We start from the raw sequence: 20701 nt of genomic DNA, 5'->3' as shown, positions 1-20701 counted from the left end.
AACTAAACTCTGCCCTGTAAATGCTGCATCTAAACGACACCCTCATTAAACCCGTCTCCAGCACGACGACTCCAATCTATCGAATAATCTTACGAATATCTATTTATCTAATATGACTTCTGAACTGTAATGTTGCCAGAATTATAATCATACACTGTTTGTTCGTCGGCCAGAGGACAACTGGCACCCAAACTGGTTTCTCCCAAGGTTTTTTTTCCATTCTGGCCCTGAAGGAATTTTGGTTCCTTGCCACCGTTGCCTTTGGCTTGCTCAGTTGGGGACACCTAAATTTCGACTATATTACCGTTCTGCCCGCATTGACACTATATGAAAATTGAAATTTGCTGGATAGTTAGATAGTTGGATAGTTAACACTCTGAAGCTACTTTGAAACAATTGGACTTGTTCAAAGCACTATTTAAATAAAGGTGACTTGACTTGACCAGCTGGTGGCACTATGACTAACTAAAATTTTGCAGATACATCAGACTTTGTCAGGATGCCATAGACAAAACTCAAACTCAAAACTCAGTTCAACAAAACTCAAGATCTTTGAAATTTAACATCACTAAGGCTTGAGATTACACTGACCAAATATGATTCTGGTTCAATCGTAATGAGGAGTTAATCACAGTTTACTGTTGCCCACAGGTGGCACTATAACCAACTGAATATTGGCATGTAGACCACCATCGGTGCTCGGGCCGTAATTAAATCAACAACAATAAAATGAAACATACAAATCCCATTAACAAATCCCATTAAATGTTCCTTCCTTTTAAAACTCATTTTATAATATCTGATAATAAATCATTCCATATTTTCATTCCTCCAGATATTATAGTCCATTGTTGTGCAGTGGTTTTCAAAACAAAATACATGACTGTCTGCGCACAATTTAAAACAGGAGGAAGATTATTGATAAAATAATGAAGATAATAATAGTCCTAAACAACTTCCTTGAGGAACACCACATTGCTCTTTTAAAATCTGAATAACTTCCATAATAACATAAACATTGTCACATATTAAACAATCAATTTATCCAGCAATAATTTATGATCCATTACATAAAATGCTGAGCTAAAATCTAACAATACAGCTTCAACTAAGTTATTGTCATCAATTTGTGCTCATACTACTCCCTAATATTGATCTGTAATTCATATTTAGACATTATAAAATCACTATTATAACATTTACAATCACATTTGGTAAAATGCATCACTTCCTTTCTATTGAAGTATTGGTATTGACAATTGTGCCACATGATGAGTAATGTGAAACCTGAAAAAGACTTGCAGTAAACATTTTGTTCCCACCATATATTTCACATATCTGTATCTACAACAAAATGTGTGTTTGTGTGTGTGAGCATGTTTAGTCTGTATAAAATATTATTATTTAATCCTATTGTTTAAGTATTATTGTTTAAGTATTCATTTTCCGCCATATTTTGTGGTCTCAGTAATACATTTTAGGTTGACATAGGGTTGACAAAACTCAGTATGGGTCATCACCATGATGCCCTGAGGTAGCCTGAGTAGTTTAGAAACAGCGCCACCTAGTGGAGACCCCCCCCCCCCCAAATGCTTATAACTTTGGGTGTGGTTGACTTATTTTCATAGGAGTAACTTTTTTTGTCTCCTGAATCCTTGCCAAGTCCAACGATACCAGACTTGCCAGATTTCGCAGCATGGTAACTTAGCGCTAAAAAAACATTAGCGGATATCTTCGAAACTGCTAGTCTGACCAAGACGAAACCAGCGTCAGAAGTTCTGAAACATAGGTCGATAGCCAAGTGTTAATACCCAAATGTCAAAATATTGACATTAAGGGGAATTAAAATCCAATCAAAGTCAGGTGTCAGTCATTTTTTATGTGTTTTTTCATATAAATGTCTAAAACTCAAAAACAAAATGAGATATTTTCACCAAAATCGACACACATATGTATGGACTCACCCCGAGGACACATAAAAAAATGGTGGTATCATATCTCAAAAATTCTAGGCCTTTGTTTTAATAACGCTTTGGAGTTTCAGCACCACCTTGTGGTCAAAATGTATAACAAGCTATATGTAACGTTGTCAGTTCGTGTGGGTGTAGGAAGGAAGAAGACGGGGTCGGCTTACTGGGACTGCTCTCTTTATTTTTCACCTTTTCTCAAATTCACACGCACGAGGGCGATTTAACTCAAAACATTCACTCTGACTCTGCACGTCAGTCTCAAACTCAGTTTCTCTCAAATTCAGTATCTCTCTTAGTCTCTGGCAGTGAGGTGTCTGGTCGCAGTCCCAGTCTCGATCTCTCTCACCTCTCTCTCTCTACTGCGCGGCTTTTACGGTCTCTCCACGCCAATCACTGGAATCAGACACAGGTGTTAGTGATCTGCACTTGACCTACTTACTCACCGCTCGTCTCCGTCTTTGCTCGCTCCCGCTACAGACCTCGCAGAACCACGCCCCCTCCGCCACATACCCCCACCGCCCGCACCAGGCCGGGGAGCCATCCGGCCTGCAGCCTCCCCCCCCCCCCTCCTGGAGAGGAAGTCAGCCACAACCATCTGAGCACCCGGCCTGTGGATCACCTTGAATTTAAAAGGCTGTAAAGCTAGATACCAACGGGTGATCCGGGCGTTGGTATCTTTCATGCGGTGGAGCCACTGCAAGGGGGCGTGGTCCGAACAGAGGGTGAACTCCCGGCCCAGGAGGTAATAGCGGAGGGTGAGAACGGCCCACCTGATCGCCAGGCACTCCTTTTCAATGGTGCTGTACACCGCCTCTCTCTTAGAGAGCTTGCGGCTGATGTACAGCACCGGCCGCTCTTCGCCCCCCACCTCCTGGGTCAGGACTGCGCCCAGCCCCCTGTCCGAGGCGTCGGTCTGTAGAGAAAAAGGGAGAGAGAAATCAGGAGCTTGTAAGAGCGGCCCACCACACAGAGCAGCCTTTATCTGGGTGAAAGCCTGCTGGCACCGCTCCGTCCACTGAACTGTATCTGGTACCTCTTTTTTAGTTAGATCAGTCAGCGGGCTAGCGAGGTCCGAATACTTAGGTACAAACCTTCTATAATATCCCGCTAGCCCCAGGAACTGTCTAACCTCCTTTTTGGTCTTAGGCCGTGGGCAGGTTGCAATGGCTGCAGTCTTATCAATTTGGGGACGCACCTGTCCATGACCCAAGTGGAAGCCCAGATATCTTACTTCCACCCGCCCAACTGCACACTTCTTTGGGTTTGCCGTGAGCCCCGCCCTTCTCAGCGACTTCAGGACAGCGCGCAGGTGCTGCATATGCCGCTGCCAGTCCGCACTGTAGATGATAATATCATCCAAGTACGCAGCAGCATATGCAGCATGCGGCCGGAGAATCCTGTCCATCAGGCGCTGGAAGGTCGCGGGAGCCCCAAACAAGCCGAAAGGAAGGGTGACAAATTGGTGTAATCCAAACGGCGTGGTGAAAGCGGTCTTTTCTTTGGACATTGGCGACAAGGGGATCTGCCAATATCCCTTGGTTAAGTCCAGCGTCGAATAAAAACGAGCGGTTCCTAGCCGATCAAGCAATTCATCGATCCTTGGCATTGGGTACGCATCAAACTTTGACACCGCGTTCACTTTTCTATAGTCCACACAGAACCGAACCGAGCCGTCAGGTTTTGGGACCAAAACTATCGGGCTCGCCCAGTCGCTGTTGGACTCCTCTATTACCCCCATATCCAACATAGCCTCTAATTCGGCCTGAACAATTTTTTTCTTGTGTTCAGGTAAACGATAGGGCCGGCTGCGAACTACCACGCCCGGCTCTGTCTCAACATGGTGTTGAATGAGGTCCGTGCGACCAGGGAGGGGCGAGAACACGTCAGCAAACTCTGCTTGTATTGTTTTAACGTCAGTGAGCTGCGACGGCGAGAGATGATCCCCCCCCGGGGCCAGAGCGAGTGATTGAGGCTTTTGAATCGCCTCCGGCCCGAGATCATCCTCTCCACTCACCACCGTCGCAAGCAACACTGACTCCGCCTCTGACCATTTCTTTAAAAGGTTGAGGTGGTATATTTGACGTGCTCCGTCCCTATCTGAGCGTATTACCTCATAGTTGAGATCACCAACTCGCCGTGTGACCACAAACGGTCCTTGCCACTTTGCGAGTAATTTTGAAGTGGAAGTAGGGAGTAATACAAGCACCTTGTCTCCCGGTGCAAATTGACGAAGTCTAGCCCCTCTGTTGTACAGCTGTCTCTGTTTGTCCTGAGCCTGTAACAAATTCTCCATTGATAGCCGCCCCAAAGTGTGGAGTTTTGTTCTCAGTTCCAGGACATACTGGATTTCATTTTTACTCGCGGAAGGTCCGTCCTCCCAAGCCTCCTTAAGGACATCAAGCACCCCCCGAGGCTGACGTCCATAAAGAAGCTCGAAGGGGGAAAACCCCGTGGAGGCTTGCGGGACCTCGCGAACAGCAAACAACAGAGGTTCTAGCCACTTATCCCAATTTTTGGCGTCCTCGTGAACGAACTCACGAATCATGGATTTCAACGTGCGATTAAATCGTTCCACCAAACCATCTGTTTGTGGGTGATAAACGCTGGTGCGGATCGATTTAATGCCCAATAATTCATAAAGTTCGCGAATCGTTCGTGACATGAACGCCGTGCCTTGATCGGTGAGAATCTCTTTCGGGATTCCCACCCGGGAGATCAAGGAAAACAGAGCGCTCGCAACACTTTTCGCTGAAATAGTGCGGAGCGGGACTGCTTCCGGGTATCGCGTTGCATAGTCCACCAAGACCAATGCAAAGCGATGCCCGCGTGCTGACCGTTCTAATGGCCCGATGAGGTCCATACCAATTCTCTCGAAGGGGACCTGCACTAAAGGGAGTGGGCACAATGGTGCTTTTGGGGTGGCCGGCGGGTTTACCAACTGACATTCACGACAAGACGCACACCATCTGCGTACATTCTCGTGAATGCCCGGCCAAAAGAAGCGGGCCATTAGACGGTTAAGGGTGGCCGTTTGCCCTAAATGCCCGGCCATTGGATTGGAATGAGCCGCCTGGAAAAGCATTTCCCGGCGGCTTTTAGGTATTAACAACTGGGTTGTATTCTGCTTTGTCTGGGCGTCTTGGGTCACCCGATACAACCTATCCTTTAAAATACAAAAATACGGATAAGAGATCGGCTGGTCAGGGTGGAGGAGGTGGCCGTCGATGGCACGGACCTGAGTGAACGCATTTTTGAGCGACTCATCCTGGGATTGTTCCAGGGGAAAATCATCGCGGTCTGTGAGAAGAGGTAACTCCAGACCGCTCTGTTCCCCTGGAACAGCTCCCAGAGGCCCCGAATCCACCTCCCCGACCTGCACAACCGACTCTTTCCGGTTTAACTGTTTAGCCCAAGAAGCACCCGCACATAAATGACCCAACAATTCATTAAACGCTGTCCAATTGGTCCCTAAAATTAGCGGATGCCGGAGGTGCGGGTTAACTGCGACCTCCACACTATGCTTTTGCCCCCTAAATAGAAAATCCACGGGCAGCAACGGATAATTCACCACTTCCCCGTGCACACACCTTACCGTAACCGTGCGGCCGGTACCCAATGCCTCAGGCCGAATCAGGCTTTGGTGGATAGAGGTCTGGTTACAACCCGAATCCACCAACGCCTGATACGTACCCCCCTTGATACTCACTGGAATTAGGTACAGCCCAGCTTGATCGAGGGCAGCTTGTGGAGCATCGGGGATCCGGACCATTGTCCCGACCTCCATGACGGGACAGCGGTCGATAAAATGTCCCGGATCCCCGCAGCGCCAGCAAGCCGGCCCAGGCTTCCCCGCCGCCCTAGTGGCTGGAGGTAGGTCCCATGATTGGCGCGGAGAGAGCGCTGAGCCAGAGGGAAAGGCTGAGGGCTCCGAGACAGTTGTCGCTCCCCTCTGGAGCGACCGGGGAAGGGAAGCTGGATCGCTGGAACCGCCGGTCCTCCATCTTGGAGTTGGTCTGGGCGGTAAGACCCCACGCGACCTGGGAAGGGGAACAGGTTTGGGGAGAGAAGGGGGAGAGACAGCAGGAGAGGGAGAGAGAGAGAGGCGGATGGTAAGGGGTTGCCGACCCCGGGGCACGCCACCATGTGATCCTCCGCCAAGTGGATGGCCTGGGTTAACGACGTCGGGCGGTGGCACTGGACCCACTGCGCGGTCTTCTGCGGAAGCCGCGCGATGAACTGCTCCAGTACCACCCGGTCGATGATTCCCTCGACGTCGTCACCGGCGGCCATCAGCCACTTGCGGCATGAGTCCCGGAGCTGGTGCGCGAAGGCGAAGGGTCGGCCGGACTCGCCGAGGGTCAGGGTCCGGAACCGCTGTCGCTGTTCTTCTGGGCTCCGGCCGACCCTCTGTAGGACGGCGCGCTTCAGGTCTCCATAGTCCAGGAGATTCTGGACTGGCAGTTGGTGTGCGGCCACCTGCGCTTCTCCAGACAATAGCGGCAGGAGCCGCATTGACCAGTCCGACCGGGGCCACCCCCGGGACTCGGCGGACCTCTCGAAGAGGTCGATGAATGCTTTCGGATCATCCTCGGAGCCCATCTTCGAGAGGTGGATGTTGGCGGCCGAGTCGGTGGTAGGCGGGGGGGTGGCCGGAATCTCCCGGACCATCCAGCTCCGGAACAGCTCGCGGTCTTCATGCTGAGCGCGAATGAGGGCCTCGAAACGCTTATCCTGTTCGGCCCTCACGGCCAGCAGATCTTGGTGGGTCTCTTGGTGAAGACCAGCGAGCGATGCAACGAGATCCGCAAGCGGCGTCTTTGGCGGAGTCTGCATAGCGGCGGCACTCTTCTTCCTTCCCGGGTTTTGGCACCAGTGTAACGTTGTCAGTTCGTGTGGGTGTAGGAAGGAAGAAGACGGGGTCGGCTTACTGGGACTGCTCTCTTTATTTTTCACCTTTTCTCAAATTCACACGCACGAGGGCGATTTAACTCAAAACATTCACTCTGACTCTGCACGTCAGTCTCAAACTCAGTTTCTCTCAAATTCAGTATCTCTCTTAGTCTCTGGCAGTGAGGTGTCTGGTCGCAGTCCCAGTCTCGATCTCTCTCACCTCTCTCTCTCTACTGCGCGGCTTTTACGGTCTCTACACGCCAATCACTGGAATCAGACTAAGGGGTGTTAGTGATCTGCACTTGACCTACTTACTCACCGCTCGTCTCCGTCTTTGCTCGCTCCCGCTACAGACCTCGCAGAACCACGCCCCCTCCGCCACACTATACAAAAAGGCTAATAACTTTTGAATAAATTTGTCTATAATAATGAAACTGGTCATAATACATACATTCCTTGGCTACTGCTGAGAACATAGATATACATTTTGCCATATTTGGTCAAACTTCCTGTCCTCCATCTTGCTATTTGTTAAAAACCTACTTTTTCAAACTCTCCTAGGCTGTTTGTCCGATTTTCACCTAAATTGTATCGTATCATCTTCAGGCAGTGCCAATAAAATATTATGGATTTTGCGTTTACAGGCAAAACCGTTTTCCTATATCGCTGCGACAAATTTGAGGCATGATGCCAAAATGACTCTTGAGGCTGTATCACTGCAATGCTTTGACATATTGGCATCAAACTTTGCATGTGTCATTGTTCCCTTATTCTGACCACACCACATCAATTTTGTAACTGTGCCCCCTATTGGTCAAAACTGATAAACCATTAAATTATATTATTAGTGACTCTATATATGATATTTCAGCCATTTTGCCTAATCTTCTTAAACTGTATAATTGTTCATTGTTGCAGTTGGTCTGACACTCTCAGACTACAATGCATTTTCAGCCTTTTGCTTAAAATCATCTTAAAACGTGATTAATTGCTCATTGCTCCAGTTGATCTGACACTGCCAGCCATTTTGGCATGTCTTGTCTTCTTCTTTGCGCTTGGCCCCGGTATTGCTGCTTGCAGCTATATTTTTATATTTGCAACTCTTTTGTAGATTATACATTTATAATACATTACTACTAGTACTGTTACTACTAATAAAACTGATCTCTGGGGGCCCCAAAAGTGTGTGGGCCCTTAGAATCGGCCTAACCCCCCCCCCCCTTAGCTGCGCCCCTGATTTTCCACAATGTCAAACGAACGCAGTTTAACCCAAAATGCAAGCTCAGACATGGCTTCTGCCACATAAGCTTGTGCAGTTGTGCACTCTGCTGCAGGGAACACTAAGTTACACTATTAAGTATAACGAGGCTATTAAAAATGGCTTGGCTATAAGATAATTGAAAAAAAGTATTGTATTTTATAGTGATTTTATAGTGTAAACATATGCAAGCGCGAATGAGAGCCGTTTTGAGCGGGATGCCAGGTGTTTGCGAAAAAACAACAACAACGAATATTCGAATCACAAATTTGAAAATCGAATACCAACCCATCGAACGAATATTCGAATATTCTGGTCCAGCCCTACCCCCAACATGCATAGCATGCACGCCCGCACGCACACACACACCAACCAGAGAAAGAAAAACGTTGCCGACTGACAGAGAGCCTGTTCGGATGAAAACCGCTTCAGTGAGCTCAATTATAGTAACGCAAAAAAAAATTCTCAGTAACGCTAACGCCGTTGTAACGGGAGAAACAGTCATTTGTTTGATTACTCGCTACTGAAAAAAATAATTCCGTTAGTAACGCCGTTTATCTATAACGCCGTTTTTCCCATCACTGGATTTGACATAGTCCTTTTATGTTTACCCACTTTAAATGCATATTGTCCACCTTGCACAGTTTCCCTAAAACCACCACCATTTCGAAATGGTGGCGCCGGGGCTTGGGCCCGTCATCGCTGGTGGCAGCTATATTCGTTTTTTTAATTTCGTAATAAAATTGACAGAATTTTGAAGCTCAGACTTTGTTTCATATCAAAAGTAACCTGCTCTGTCTTGTCTGTTGGAGTGAGAAAATGGACGTGTGGCATGAGAACAGTGTCAATTGTGTGATATATGAGATTGGTGATATATTTGCCAAAATATGAAAGTAAATATATGTAGTCTAAATTTCATTCATTTGTTTTTGTTTATTAAGGCTTCATTAACATCACTGCATACACATTCCAATATTTGCATAAGAAACTTGAAGGCTGTTTGATCATTCAGTATTTCACAGGAAAAGACAGTCTGCAAGAGATTTTCACAGTGTAATTAATTACTGAGCCCGCTACAGCACATACAGTAAAAGCAGCATAACAGGGTCATGCAAACCAATCAGTGGAAGCAAACAAGCTATTGCATATCCAAGCCATCTCTGTCTGATTTGTTGAGCAGCTTGTTTGTGTTCACCCTTCAGAGTTTGGCTTTAAAGATGCATTAAAAGCTGTTATTTTCACAATGGTCATATGAAAACTAGAATAATATAGACTTAAAAAAAAGAGAGAGAATGTTAAACTATGTCTGATAATCATGACCTGTAAACATCAGATGTTGTTGCATTGAAATTCTGGTGAGATTAAATTGATGGTAAATCTGCAGAATTCTAGGAATTGGGTTCTCTCATTCATTCAGTACATTTTGGAAATTTAAAACATGATACTGACACACAGTCCACACATATCCAGGCTCCTTTTGAGCTCTAGCACAAACCTGATTTGATAACCTGTCCACTTTTATATATTTTTTTGCAATGCAGAAGTAGGCTATTTTCTTTTAATGTGCGAGACTTCCGGTTCATTAGCCGCAATAAGTAAATAACTAGAAGAATAACAAAGTGCACTAAACTGTAAAACAGTTTGAACAACAAACCAGTGTTTTTGTGATTATGATAATTATCAACTATTGTCCTTATATTGTAATCATTACGAGCACAGGTTGTAATTGCTCCATAACACGTTTAAAGGTAGGTTAGGCAATTTGTTTTACAAACACTTTTTTTTATACTGGTTGAAAGTCTTCAAATCCTGCATAGCAAATAGAAGTGGTCTAAATGTTAAAACATCTTCTGTGGAAGTCACAGGACCAAAAAATGTTTTGTCCAATCATTGCATTCGGTCCGAACGCTCCAAAGAAACAGCAGCCGCTTTTTACAGTGTACAGTTCATCCTGAACCAGAACAACCAGCTTATGCTACGTTCACTCCATGTCATAACCGTATTTACGAGATGGCAACCCGTGACATTCTACCCGGAGCTGTTCCCGTCCTCAGACTCGGATTTAGGCATTTCTATGTCAACACTAACAACGGCGAAATGAATCTGCAGCAGTCCAGTGGTACAAGTAAGAGTTCAGTAAGTTGTTTACGTTCTTTATTATTATAATGTTATGTGCTTTGAGACATGAGGTAATTTAACGCCATCTCTCGTCTCGTGACGCTTTGCAGACGCTGCTGTGTGCGTTCATGTGTTTTGGAGTAAGATTTTCAGCTTTCAAAACTAGCTTGCTATTGCTAGCCTGTTTGAAATTGCCTACCCTACCGATAATTGAATAGTCCACATTACGTTAACTAACAAAGTACTATATTATAGCTGTATATACTACCGTACTTTGATACACTCATCGCTGGCAAAACGAAACGTACTAAAATTTAACACTGAAACAAAAGCTGTTTTGAAACAAAATGTGTTGTGAAAACAAAAGCAAACTTGAATTGAACATTAAAATACTGGAACACTGGAAGCCTTGTACATTCCAGTAACAAATGACCACACTCATTCAAATGTTAAAAAATAAAGTGGATTCTTGAATATAGATAATAATGGATATCTGGCACCAAGGAAATACTTGGGCAAGACATCGACAGGTCAGCTATTATCCTTCTTAACAAGAGAATACAGAGTTAAATGCTAATGTTCATCTTTTATATCAGTAGCCATATAACTCATCCATCCATCCCTGGTCTCTGTAGTATCTCCCGCTTCCACGGCCTTGCAGCGTGTCATACATATCGTTGGTTACAAAGCTGCTCTCAGTGCTGGCCAGTGTCACAAAACCACTTTCAGTGTCCCTGCCTGCCAGGTTGTCATAATCCCCAGGTGGAGTGTCTGGAGAAGAACCCAGGAAGGAAGTGTTCTTGATATCAGGCCGTGTGCCGGCCAGGTCTGATTCATGCTGCCTACGGATGACTTTATAGACGTCAGGGCTCGGGCTGTTGCATCTTTCTCCAGGGGCCCAGTATCCTGGATCCTTTGGAGGGGCCTCAGTCTGTTCTTTCTTCCTGCATGCAAAGATTATGTTATTTGCTATCAAATTAAATATGGCTTAGTGAGCAGTGAAACAACGCACCTCTTTGTGAACAGCTTAAAGCAGAAAACTCCCGTTGCCACAATCAGCAGCAGTAGAAGTGGTATGGTTGGCAGCACAATGTAAGCGATATTGAGAGCATTGTCTGAAAGATATGAAACAACAAGATATTGGTTAATATGAAAAGTGTACAGGCTTTATACACTACTATACACTAGTTTGTATTATTGTTATTTGAAAGAAGCCTATTATGCTAATGAAAAAGCCGAATCCAGTCCTCAGTGTCACATGATCCTTCAGAAATCATTCTATGCTGATTTGCTGCTCAGGTAACACTTCTTTAATTATCAATGTTGAGACAGTTTAATGCTTTTTGTCAGGATTCTTTGATGAATAGAAAGTTCAAAATAACAGCATATATTTAAAAAAAGAAATCTTGATTAGAATTATAAATGTTTTTACTGTCACTTTTGATCAATTTAATGCATCCTCATAACTTAATATTTGGTACAGAAACCTTTGTTTGCAATTACAGAGATCATACGTTTCCTGACCAGGTTTGCACACACTGCAGCAGGGATTTTGGCCCACTCCTCCATACAGACCTTCTTCAGATCCTTCAGGTTTTGGGGCTGTCGCTGGGCAATACAGACTTTCAGCTCCCTCCAAAGATTTTCTATTGGGTTCAGGTCTGGAGACTGGCTAGGCCACTCCAGGACCTTGAGATGCATCTTACGGAGCCACTCCTTAGTTGCCCTGGCTGTGTGTTTCGGGTCGTTGTCATGCTGGAAGACCCAGCCTGGACCCATCTTCAATGCTCTTACTGAGGGAAGGAGGTTGTTGGCCAAGATCTCGCGATACATGGCCCCATCCATCCTCCCCTCAATACGGTGCAGTCGTCCTGTCCCCTTTTCAGAAAAGCATCCCCAAAGAATGATGTTTCCACCTCCATGCTTCACGGTTGGGATAGTGTTCTTGGGGTTGTACTCATCCTTTTTCTTCCTCCAAACATGGCGAGTGGAGTTTAGACCAAAAAGTCTAATTTCTGGGCTATTTCTGGGCTGATCCCTCACCTTCCTAATGATCATTGATGCCCCACGAGGTGAGATATTGCATGGTGCCCCAGACTGAGGGAGATTGACCGTCTTGAACTTCTTCCATTTTCTAATAATTGCGCCAACAGTTGTTGCCTTCTCTCCAAGCTGCTTGCCTATTGTCCTGTAGCCCATCCCAGCCTTGTGCAGGTCTACAATTTTATCCCTGGTGTCCTTACACAGCTCTCTTGGCCACTGTGGAGAGGTTGGAGTCTGTTTGATTGAGTGTGTGGACAGGTGTCTTTTATACAGGTAACGAGTTCAAACAGGTGCAGTTAATACAGGTAATGAGTGGAGAACAGGAGGGCTTCTTAAAGAAAAACTAACAGGTCTGTGAGAGCCAGAATTCTTACTGGTTGGTAGGTGATCAAATACTTATGTCATGCAATAAAATGCAAATTAATTATTTAAAAATCATACAATGTGATTTTCTGGATTTTTGATTCCGTCTCTCACAGTTGAAGTGTACCTATGATAAAAATTTACAGACCTCTACATGCTTTGTAAGTAGGAAAACCTGCAAAATCGGCAGTGTATCAAATACTTGTTCTCCCCACTGTAATTTGATACAAGTCTTCTGAAAGGACATGATCGCTTTACGTGATTATATATACTTCTGCACATCCCGAAGACTTTCAATGAATTTGAGGTCTGGACTCAGGTGCCAATTCATGTGTGAAAATGATTCTTCATGCTCCCTCCCAACCATTCTTTCAAAATATGATCCTGATGCATCTTGACATTGTCATCCTGGAATATGGCCATGATGTGGTTGTTTAAGGAATGAAAAGCACACTCCACCAATTAGGGTTAGAAGAACTGTTGCCAAACACATCTGTGTGTGTGTGTGTGTGTGTGTGTGTGTGTGTGTGTGTGTGAGACCCGTTCTGGCAAATTGAGTTGCAATGAGCAAGTTTTCAAAAATGAGCTATTGTTCTTTTCACACTAAAAAACCTTCAAAATTATGTATGATTTGTTGGAATCAGACAAAAAAATGAATGAGCTACACCTGTTTGAAATCGATAGAGTCAGAAAATTCCATTTTGAGAAAAATCGAGTTTAAGTTTTCCGAAGGTTCCAAAACAAAATCACCTAGACTGTGTATATCTGGATTACTCGCTCTCTGAGGCGTCTTTCTGCGCAAGCTCCGGATCTGTCAGTAAGATTGTTTTGTTTAGGCCTACATCAGCATGAGTGTGAAAATCACATTTCATTAGTTCAGACTCATGCCATCGAGAATTTGCAATGAATATTTAAAAAAAAAGTTGGAATGCTGTGCTTTAAAACGATACAAAACTAGCGCTGAGAGGAAGCGCCTGTCATCGAGAAGCATGCAGAGAAAAACTTACTTCGCTCAGTACAAATAAATATACTTTTAGATATTTGGAGCATTGAGTTCACTAAACAAGGTCTTAATGAACTCATTTTTGTGTAAACCTCAAATTTGAGCAAAATTGACATTTTCACTTGTTTTGCCTGTAGCTCATAATTAGCCTGGAGCACGGGTCACACACACACACACACGCACGCACGCACGCACGCACACACACACACACACACACACACACACACACACACACACACACACATACGTTTGTTTTTGTGAAATGTGAGGACATTCCATAGGCGTAATGGTTTTTATACCGTACAAACCGTATTTTCTATCCCCTTACACTGCCCCTGCCCCTAAACCTAGCCCTCACAGGAGAGTGTGCAGTTCACTTTCTGTGAAAAAAAACTTGTTCTGTATGATTTATTAGCATTTTGAAAAGTGAGGACATGGGTAACGTCCTCATATTTCACCCTCTTTTTGTAATACCTATGTCATACCCATGTCATTATACACATTTGTGTCCTGATATTTCACAAAAACATGCCCACACACACACACACACACACACACACACACACACACACACACACACACACACACACACACACACACACACACACACACACACACACACACACACACACACACACACACACACACACAAACAAATAAATTGAGCCCATGATAAACACGGAAGCTTGATGAGCAAAAACAAACCAAACAAACATTGGTTCTTGTGCCATGTCTGTGAGAAAAAGATTTACCTGGAGTTTCAGATACAATCACCCTCATGCCATCATCCTTCTCTGTGACAGAGGGGTATCTGGGTATTCTGGGTGTCGGAAGAGCATCTGTAATATATGAGAATTAGGTTTTGTGTATTATCTGGTGTAAGACAAGTAGACAAAATCAGATAAAAAGTTTAAAACAAAGAAACAAACACAGACAATTAAACCAATAAATGCAGACTTCATCATATTTCACAAATGGCACATTCAAATAAATCCATCAAACATTTTGACTCCAACTTTGTCCAAGACAATATTTGAAGGTCCTCCTATCTAAGCTGATATGTACGTCTGATACTTCTGTTGTAATAAAAATTAATAAACTCAATAAAAGTGCTTAAAACTCAATTTAATGCTGTACATGCTTATTTTTAGTGTTTGTTTGCATTGTAATTAGGATTCCCTTTTTGAAAAAGAAGTACACTTTAGCATACTTTAAAGAAAGAGTACTTTTATGCTAAAAACAGTTGTGGGGCACCACTGACTTGGAAGTCAATGGTGCCCCACATCTGTATGATTACCCATATTCTTCAAAATATCTTCCTTTGTGTTCAGCAGAACAAAGAAATGTATACAGGTTTGGAGCAACTTCAGGGTGAGTAATCGATGATGGAATTTTCATTTTTGGGTGAACGATTAAGAGCACTTTAGGATCTAAATTTAAATAACTTCAAGACTTATTGAGATCCTCCTGGAAGATTCCAGAGGCCCCCTACTGGTTCGAGAACCACTACATCAGCCGTCTTTATTTTAGACAAAAACTAAATAATTAGTAGTAATTTTGCAGAGGTACTATATTAATATACAAATTAATAAATTTTTGAAGCACAATATCTCAAGCTTACCTTTAAATGTATGATTTTCTGCAGGAGTTGGTGCTGGAGGTTTATCTGAAACATCACACGATGACCATGTTATCACATACTAAACAGGGGTGCGTTTCCCAAAGCCAACTATGGTCGCAACAGAGATCAATGGAACTTGTGACCTTAGTTGGCTAAAGATGCTTTTGGGAAACACACCTCAGTTCTTATTGCTCCAGGAAGCTCTAATCAAAAATTGCTACTAGCACTGAAAATAATACTACGAATATTAAAGGTGGGGTAAGTGGTTTCTGGTACCCGATGTTGATATTTCAAATCACCAAAACAAACACGCCCCTATTTTGATAGCTCCGCCCCACACATACGTACGTAACCCAGGCAACAACTATGGCGTAATCGGCTGTGCCAGCCGGCCGAGGGTATGAAGCCATCAATAAGTGAAAGCCATGTGTGTTACTATGGTACAAGTTTGTTTTGGTCCACGGCCCGAGACACTTTACTTAAGCAGTTTTGAAATATCACTTACCCCACCTTTAACTTTAAAATAAATTTCTACACTTTCTGAACAAAATGTGAATGGTAAATGAGAACTTCCCCAAGGATATTCTGTTCTCCAGACGTGGACTCTTCTTTAATGTAAGCGAATGGGATTTGTACGCTTTTTTTATTGTTTACTAGATGGAAATCATAAGCCTGTTTGCTTCAAAAAATTAGAGCACTTCTCTCTTTACAAAGCTGCACTGTTTTCAGTGTGCCATTCATGTCTGTAGCACAAACAGTGCAGGAGGAGTTACATGCAAGTTTAATGCTTAGTGTTAAGTGTTTGTTCAAATCACCAAAGTACTGTATGAGCAATATCATTAGAAAAATGAATTAACTAAGAAATCAATTGAATAAATGATGCCTTCCCAACCTTTGGTGTACTTGCAGATAAAGTTGTTTTTGGTTTCACAATTGTCGTCATTCCACTGGAACATGTAAGGACCACCCTGAGAAGCAGAGGGCTGATGATACATCACTACACACACCTCGTACCCACAAGAAGGCTCATCCCAGTGCCAGTTCCTGTCACACACGCAAAACAATGAGCAAACGGATCTACATAGGGAATGTGTAAGAAAACCCATCAAATGCAGCTCTCGTCACACCTGAAGGTTGCTTGGCTTCCATCCAGCCAGTAGTAATGAGATGGGCAGTTTATCTCCACATACTCTTGATCCCTACGAAGCCCGATCCAAAAGTCTCCGTCTGATGCCTTCAGTTCATGGATGAAATTTTCTATCAGTCTCTGCTCAGTCTTAGACTCAATACTGAGAAGGTCTCCACCATCACTCCTGCAGGCTCGACTCGCATCTTCATAGTTGAGTTTACGTCGGCTGTCCTGAAAGTAGGCGATTTTATAGCAGGGCTTCTCAGTGCCACGCTTGCATATCTGTTGGCCTTGAGAGACACATTTTAGATGTTAGAAAAGACAAAGGAATATATATACTGTATATATATATATATATATATAGAAATATATTGCTTAATCTTATGCACTTTTATTTGGAACACTTAAAGGGATAGTTCACCTAAAAATGAAAATTGTGTCATCATTTACTCACACTCAAGTTGTTCCAAACCTGTCTCATTTACTTTCTTCTGCTGAACACAAAAAGAAGATACTTTGAAGAATACTATGGAAAACATATAAAAAATACTTTGGAGGTTAATGGATCCCATCAACTGTTTGGTTACTGACATTTTTTTTAATTTTTATATCTTCTTTTGTGTTCAGCAGAAGAAAGAAATTCATACAATTTGAGGGTGAGTATATGATGATAGAATTTTCATTTTTGGGTGAACTATCCCTTTAAGATGAACAAGTTTGTATTTATAAAATTTAACTAAAACAAATGTGTGATTAGCAGTGCGTCTCAATCAGCTTCCTAGTTCAATAATCAGGGCACTGATCATGGTGTCTGCCATTTTATGGGCTGTCTCAATTGCTAAATCCTACACGTGCACTAAAACGTTCGCTCAAAGTCCCACAAAAAGTCTCACAATGCACTGTGAGGGAGCATCGATGCTCACTAAAACGTAAGTTCTCAAGCATGAAACGTATATCACGTGAGCCAACTCACTGTACATAATGACACGTGGTAGATGTTTTTTAAAACCAGTTTTTAATTATATTTCAGCATAAATATCGCTAGACAGGTAATGAACATATATGTAGCTAACATGTATACTTTATTTACGGCTTAAATTTTGCATGTATATGTAACAAGCAATGTATTTAACACAATGTACTTTAAATAACAGAAAGATATCAGTTCTGCTGTTGCTAATATACCAATAGTGATTTGTACAATGAGGAGATTGTCATGTCACCGGAAATAGTGTGTCCCAATCTGTAGTGAGCATTTAATGCTAATCTAAACCTTAAGAGTACATTACTGTAGGGATTTACTGTAGTCATGCCACAGGGGCAAACTCATGGTGCAATGCTTTAGTAGTCAGTTACAACAACAATGATAGCAAAACCTTCCTAAGCTATAATAGGTGTAAATATAAAAAAAGGACCCACTTTATATTAGGTGGCCTTAACTACTATGTACTAACATTTAAATGAATAATTTGATACAATGCACTTCACTTGTGTACAGACATGATTTTACATTGTACTTACATTTAAAACGAAATACCTGCATGTAGTAACATCTGTTATTAAGTTAGTTACATTTATAATTACAATTTTGACCCTTCTTACACCTAACCGTACACTTAAACTTACCCATTCCATACACCTGTCCCTAACTTTACCCGTATCCCACCTCAATATCAACAAAAGTGTTTTGCAATACAATATGAACACAATAAGTACATTGTACTTATTTTTTGATGTAAGTACATAGTAGTTAAGGCCACCTATAATAACTTGGGACCAAAAAAAGAAGAAGAAGAAAGAATAGAATTATGATATTTTGATTAGTATCTTTAGGGGAGAGTGGGGTAAGATGAGCCAGTGGGTAAGTTGACCCACCTCCTTTATCTTGGCAAATTTACACTTTTATTGTCATGCGACCATATATTTTTGAACCACTCGTCATTTCTGCCAGACTGTGAAAATGAGAAGCATGTGGGAGGAGTGGAAGGCACCCATTTACTTTAAAAGCTGTTTTTCGGCTTGTCAAATTAAAATTTTTGCATAACAGATGTAATGGCTGTTGCAGCAAAGCAAATTTGTCCAGGTCTAAAATATTTATGATCCATATTAGTGATTTAGCAATGTATAAAACATGCAAATCATTTAGCTGAATATTAGCCTGAATTGGTAAAATAGTTTAATCCAAAATGGCAGCTGTGGGGCAAAGTGATCCAAATGATGTGGGGTAAATTGAGCCAGCGTTTTAACTTACCTCTCCATAAGGCACTGCAATTAAGTTAAATCTCTGAAGTTTAAACTGGTATAAATTCAACGTAATGTTACACAACTGTTTAGTTTACCATTTTATTTAAACAACATTTGTTTGAGTTTATTTGATAGGATTAGGAACAATGTACAAGTACACCAAATCCTTCTCTGATAAGACTAGGAAGATGATTAATTACATATATCTTTCCACCTGTTATCCCCAATGACCGAACATGTTCAACACTGCAGAAAAACCAAGAACCTTTTGACTAAAATGTCTATAAGTTTCAGTGACATTTATTTATTCATTCATTCTAATTCAGTTTTAAAGATATTTTAAAAACCAACCAAAGGAAGTTGAAATTTCAATATCTTTAATTGTTTGCATTTCTGAAACAATTATGTTGAACCCCAAAGTTGTAACCTTCCCAAAAGCAGCCTAAACAGAGTTTGTTGAGTAAAATTAAATACAATTAAGAAAAGAAATATGACTATTTGTAAAAGGAAAATTGATTATTGAAGGTGTTTTTAAAGGAGGCAAATTATCTTTAAAATTTCACATACTGTAGTTTTATTCAGATTCAATTAGATTGTCTGTTTACACCCAGATGGTGCAACTTACCCACTGACTTGGATCAACCTACCCCTAACCTGGGGTAAATTGAGCCACATGAACACTTTTTTAATAAAAAGCCATATTTTTAGAACCCTTTGTCATAGATATATTCTGATAATTTGAAATAATAGAAAACATCCTGAAATTACCTCAGATACTTTCATTGTAGTTCTGTTTATATTTTAAAGTAAAACATGGCTCATCTTACCCCACTCTCCCCTACATGTTACATTGACTACGTTTTATTTGCAGAAATGTGCAAATGTTAATATAGAAAATGTTTGATGAATTTATAATAACAATAAATAAAAACAAACCACATTTTGAAGCAGTGAAAAGTGAGACTCTACTCAAGTGTATTGTCAGAACAAAATGTCAGCCAAATGGCAAAATGGCTATCTTTTAATTTTAGAACACACATTTTCAGTTATATGTTTGATTATTTTTCTAAAAAGCAATGGTGTTTCAGACTATCAGCAAATGCAGGGACTCCCAATGTAAAACAAACAAAAAATCTCTTTTATCAAGAACATTAACAACACCGTGTAGCAGATCTTTACTCAATTCAAAAAGTGCTAAGGTTTTTTCTTTCTTTCTCAGATACAGTACAAGTAGCCTAGCTTTTTCGTGAGAGTATAGATATTTAAAAATAAACGTAACCTAATTATGTTTCTGTTATGATTACATTTCGCTTTATGGATACCATAGCTACATAGGCTATAAAAATGAGATGAGATGGAGCTATCATTTAATTTAGGGAAAGCCATTAGTGTCTGCGGCAGAACATACCTCTGGGCTCGTAAATGTCTGCGCCGCAGGGAGGATGGACAACACAGCGGGTTTACAAGTGGTGAGAAAAAACAGCCACTGTTAAAGCATCATCTAAAGAAGTCACTCACTCCCTATATTCAAGCGTCTAATAACAATGAATTAAACGGGAAACGAACGAGAGTTAAGTGAGCGAAAACAACAACAACAACAAAGTTCATGAAAAACCTTTTAAAATAGAGAACGCATATTATTGTAAAGAACCAGTTGTCAAAAGGGCACATAGCCTACTGCAGTATAGATTATATAGCCTAGATTACAAGTAATATCTCAAATCAAGTTTAGTTTATAAAGCTTTTCCTCCAAATATTACATACAGATTCGAATATTTTAAAATAGTCGAAAGCAACATTTTCTTTCTTAAATGTGCAACTCACCGCCCAGAAGCTTTAACGCGCACGCGGAGACGCTGAATAAAACCAACACGCAGGCACATTTTCTCATCAGATCCATTTTATCACATTTGGTCAAACTTTCATGGGTCTTTAAAGTAATTTCACGAACACAACGGAATTCCAAGAAAATAAAAAGGGAACATCCAACACCAGGAGAGCTTCATCCAGTAGAAAACGAATCACCTGTCCCGTTATCCACTGAAATCTGTGTGTGAACATC

At 42.0% G+C, this 20701-nt stretch overlaps 1 protein-coding gene across 1 annotated transcript; it reads right to left on the bottom strand.

The window, feature by feature from the left end:
• Positions 1-10828: 10828 nt before the first annotated feature.
• On the bottom strand, positions 10829-20539 carry layna (layilin a; the record flags this gene model as incomplete). The annotated part of the gene is made up of 8 exons (XM_079813977.1): positions 10829-11180; positions 11249-11351; positions 14398-14484; positions 15267-15311; positions 16159-16310; positions 16394-16685; positions 20048-20065; positions 20464-20539. 8 exons carry the CDS (start codon positions 20537-20539, stop codon positions 10829-10831), a joined length of 1125 nt encoding a protein of 374 aa, XP_079670103.1.
• Positions 20540-20701: the final 162 nt, after the last annotated feature.

This window comes from Gobio gobio (genome assembly GCF_949357685.1).
Source record: "Gobio gobio genome assembly, chromosome: 4".
Classification (NCBI taxonomy): domain Eukaryota; kingdom Metazoa; phylum Chordata; class Actinopteri; order Cypriniformes; family Gobionidae; genus Gobio; species Gobio gobio.
The sequence above is the reverse complement of the archived record's forward strand: the minus strand, read 5'-3'. Positions and strand labels throughout refer to the sequence as shown.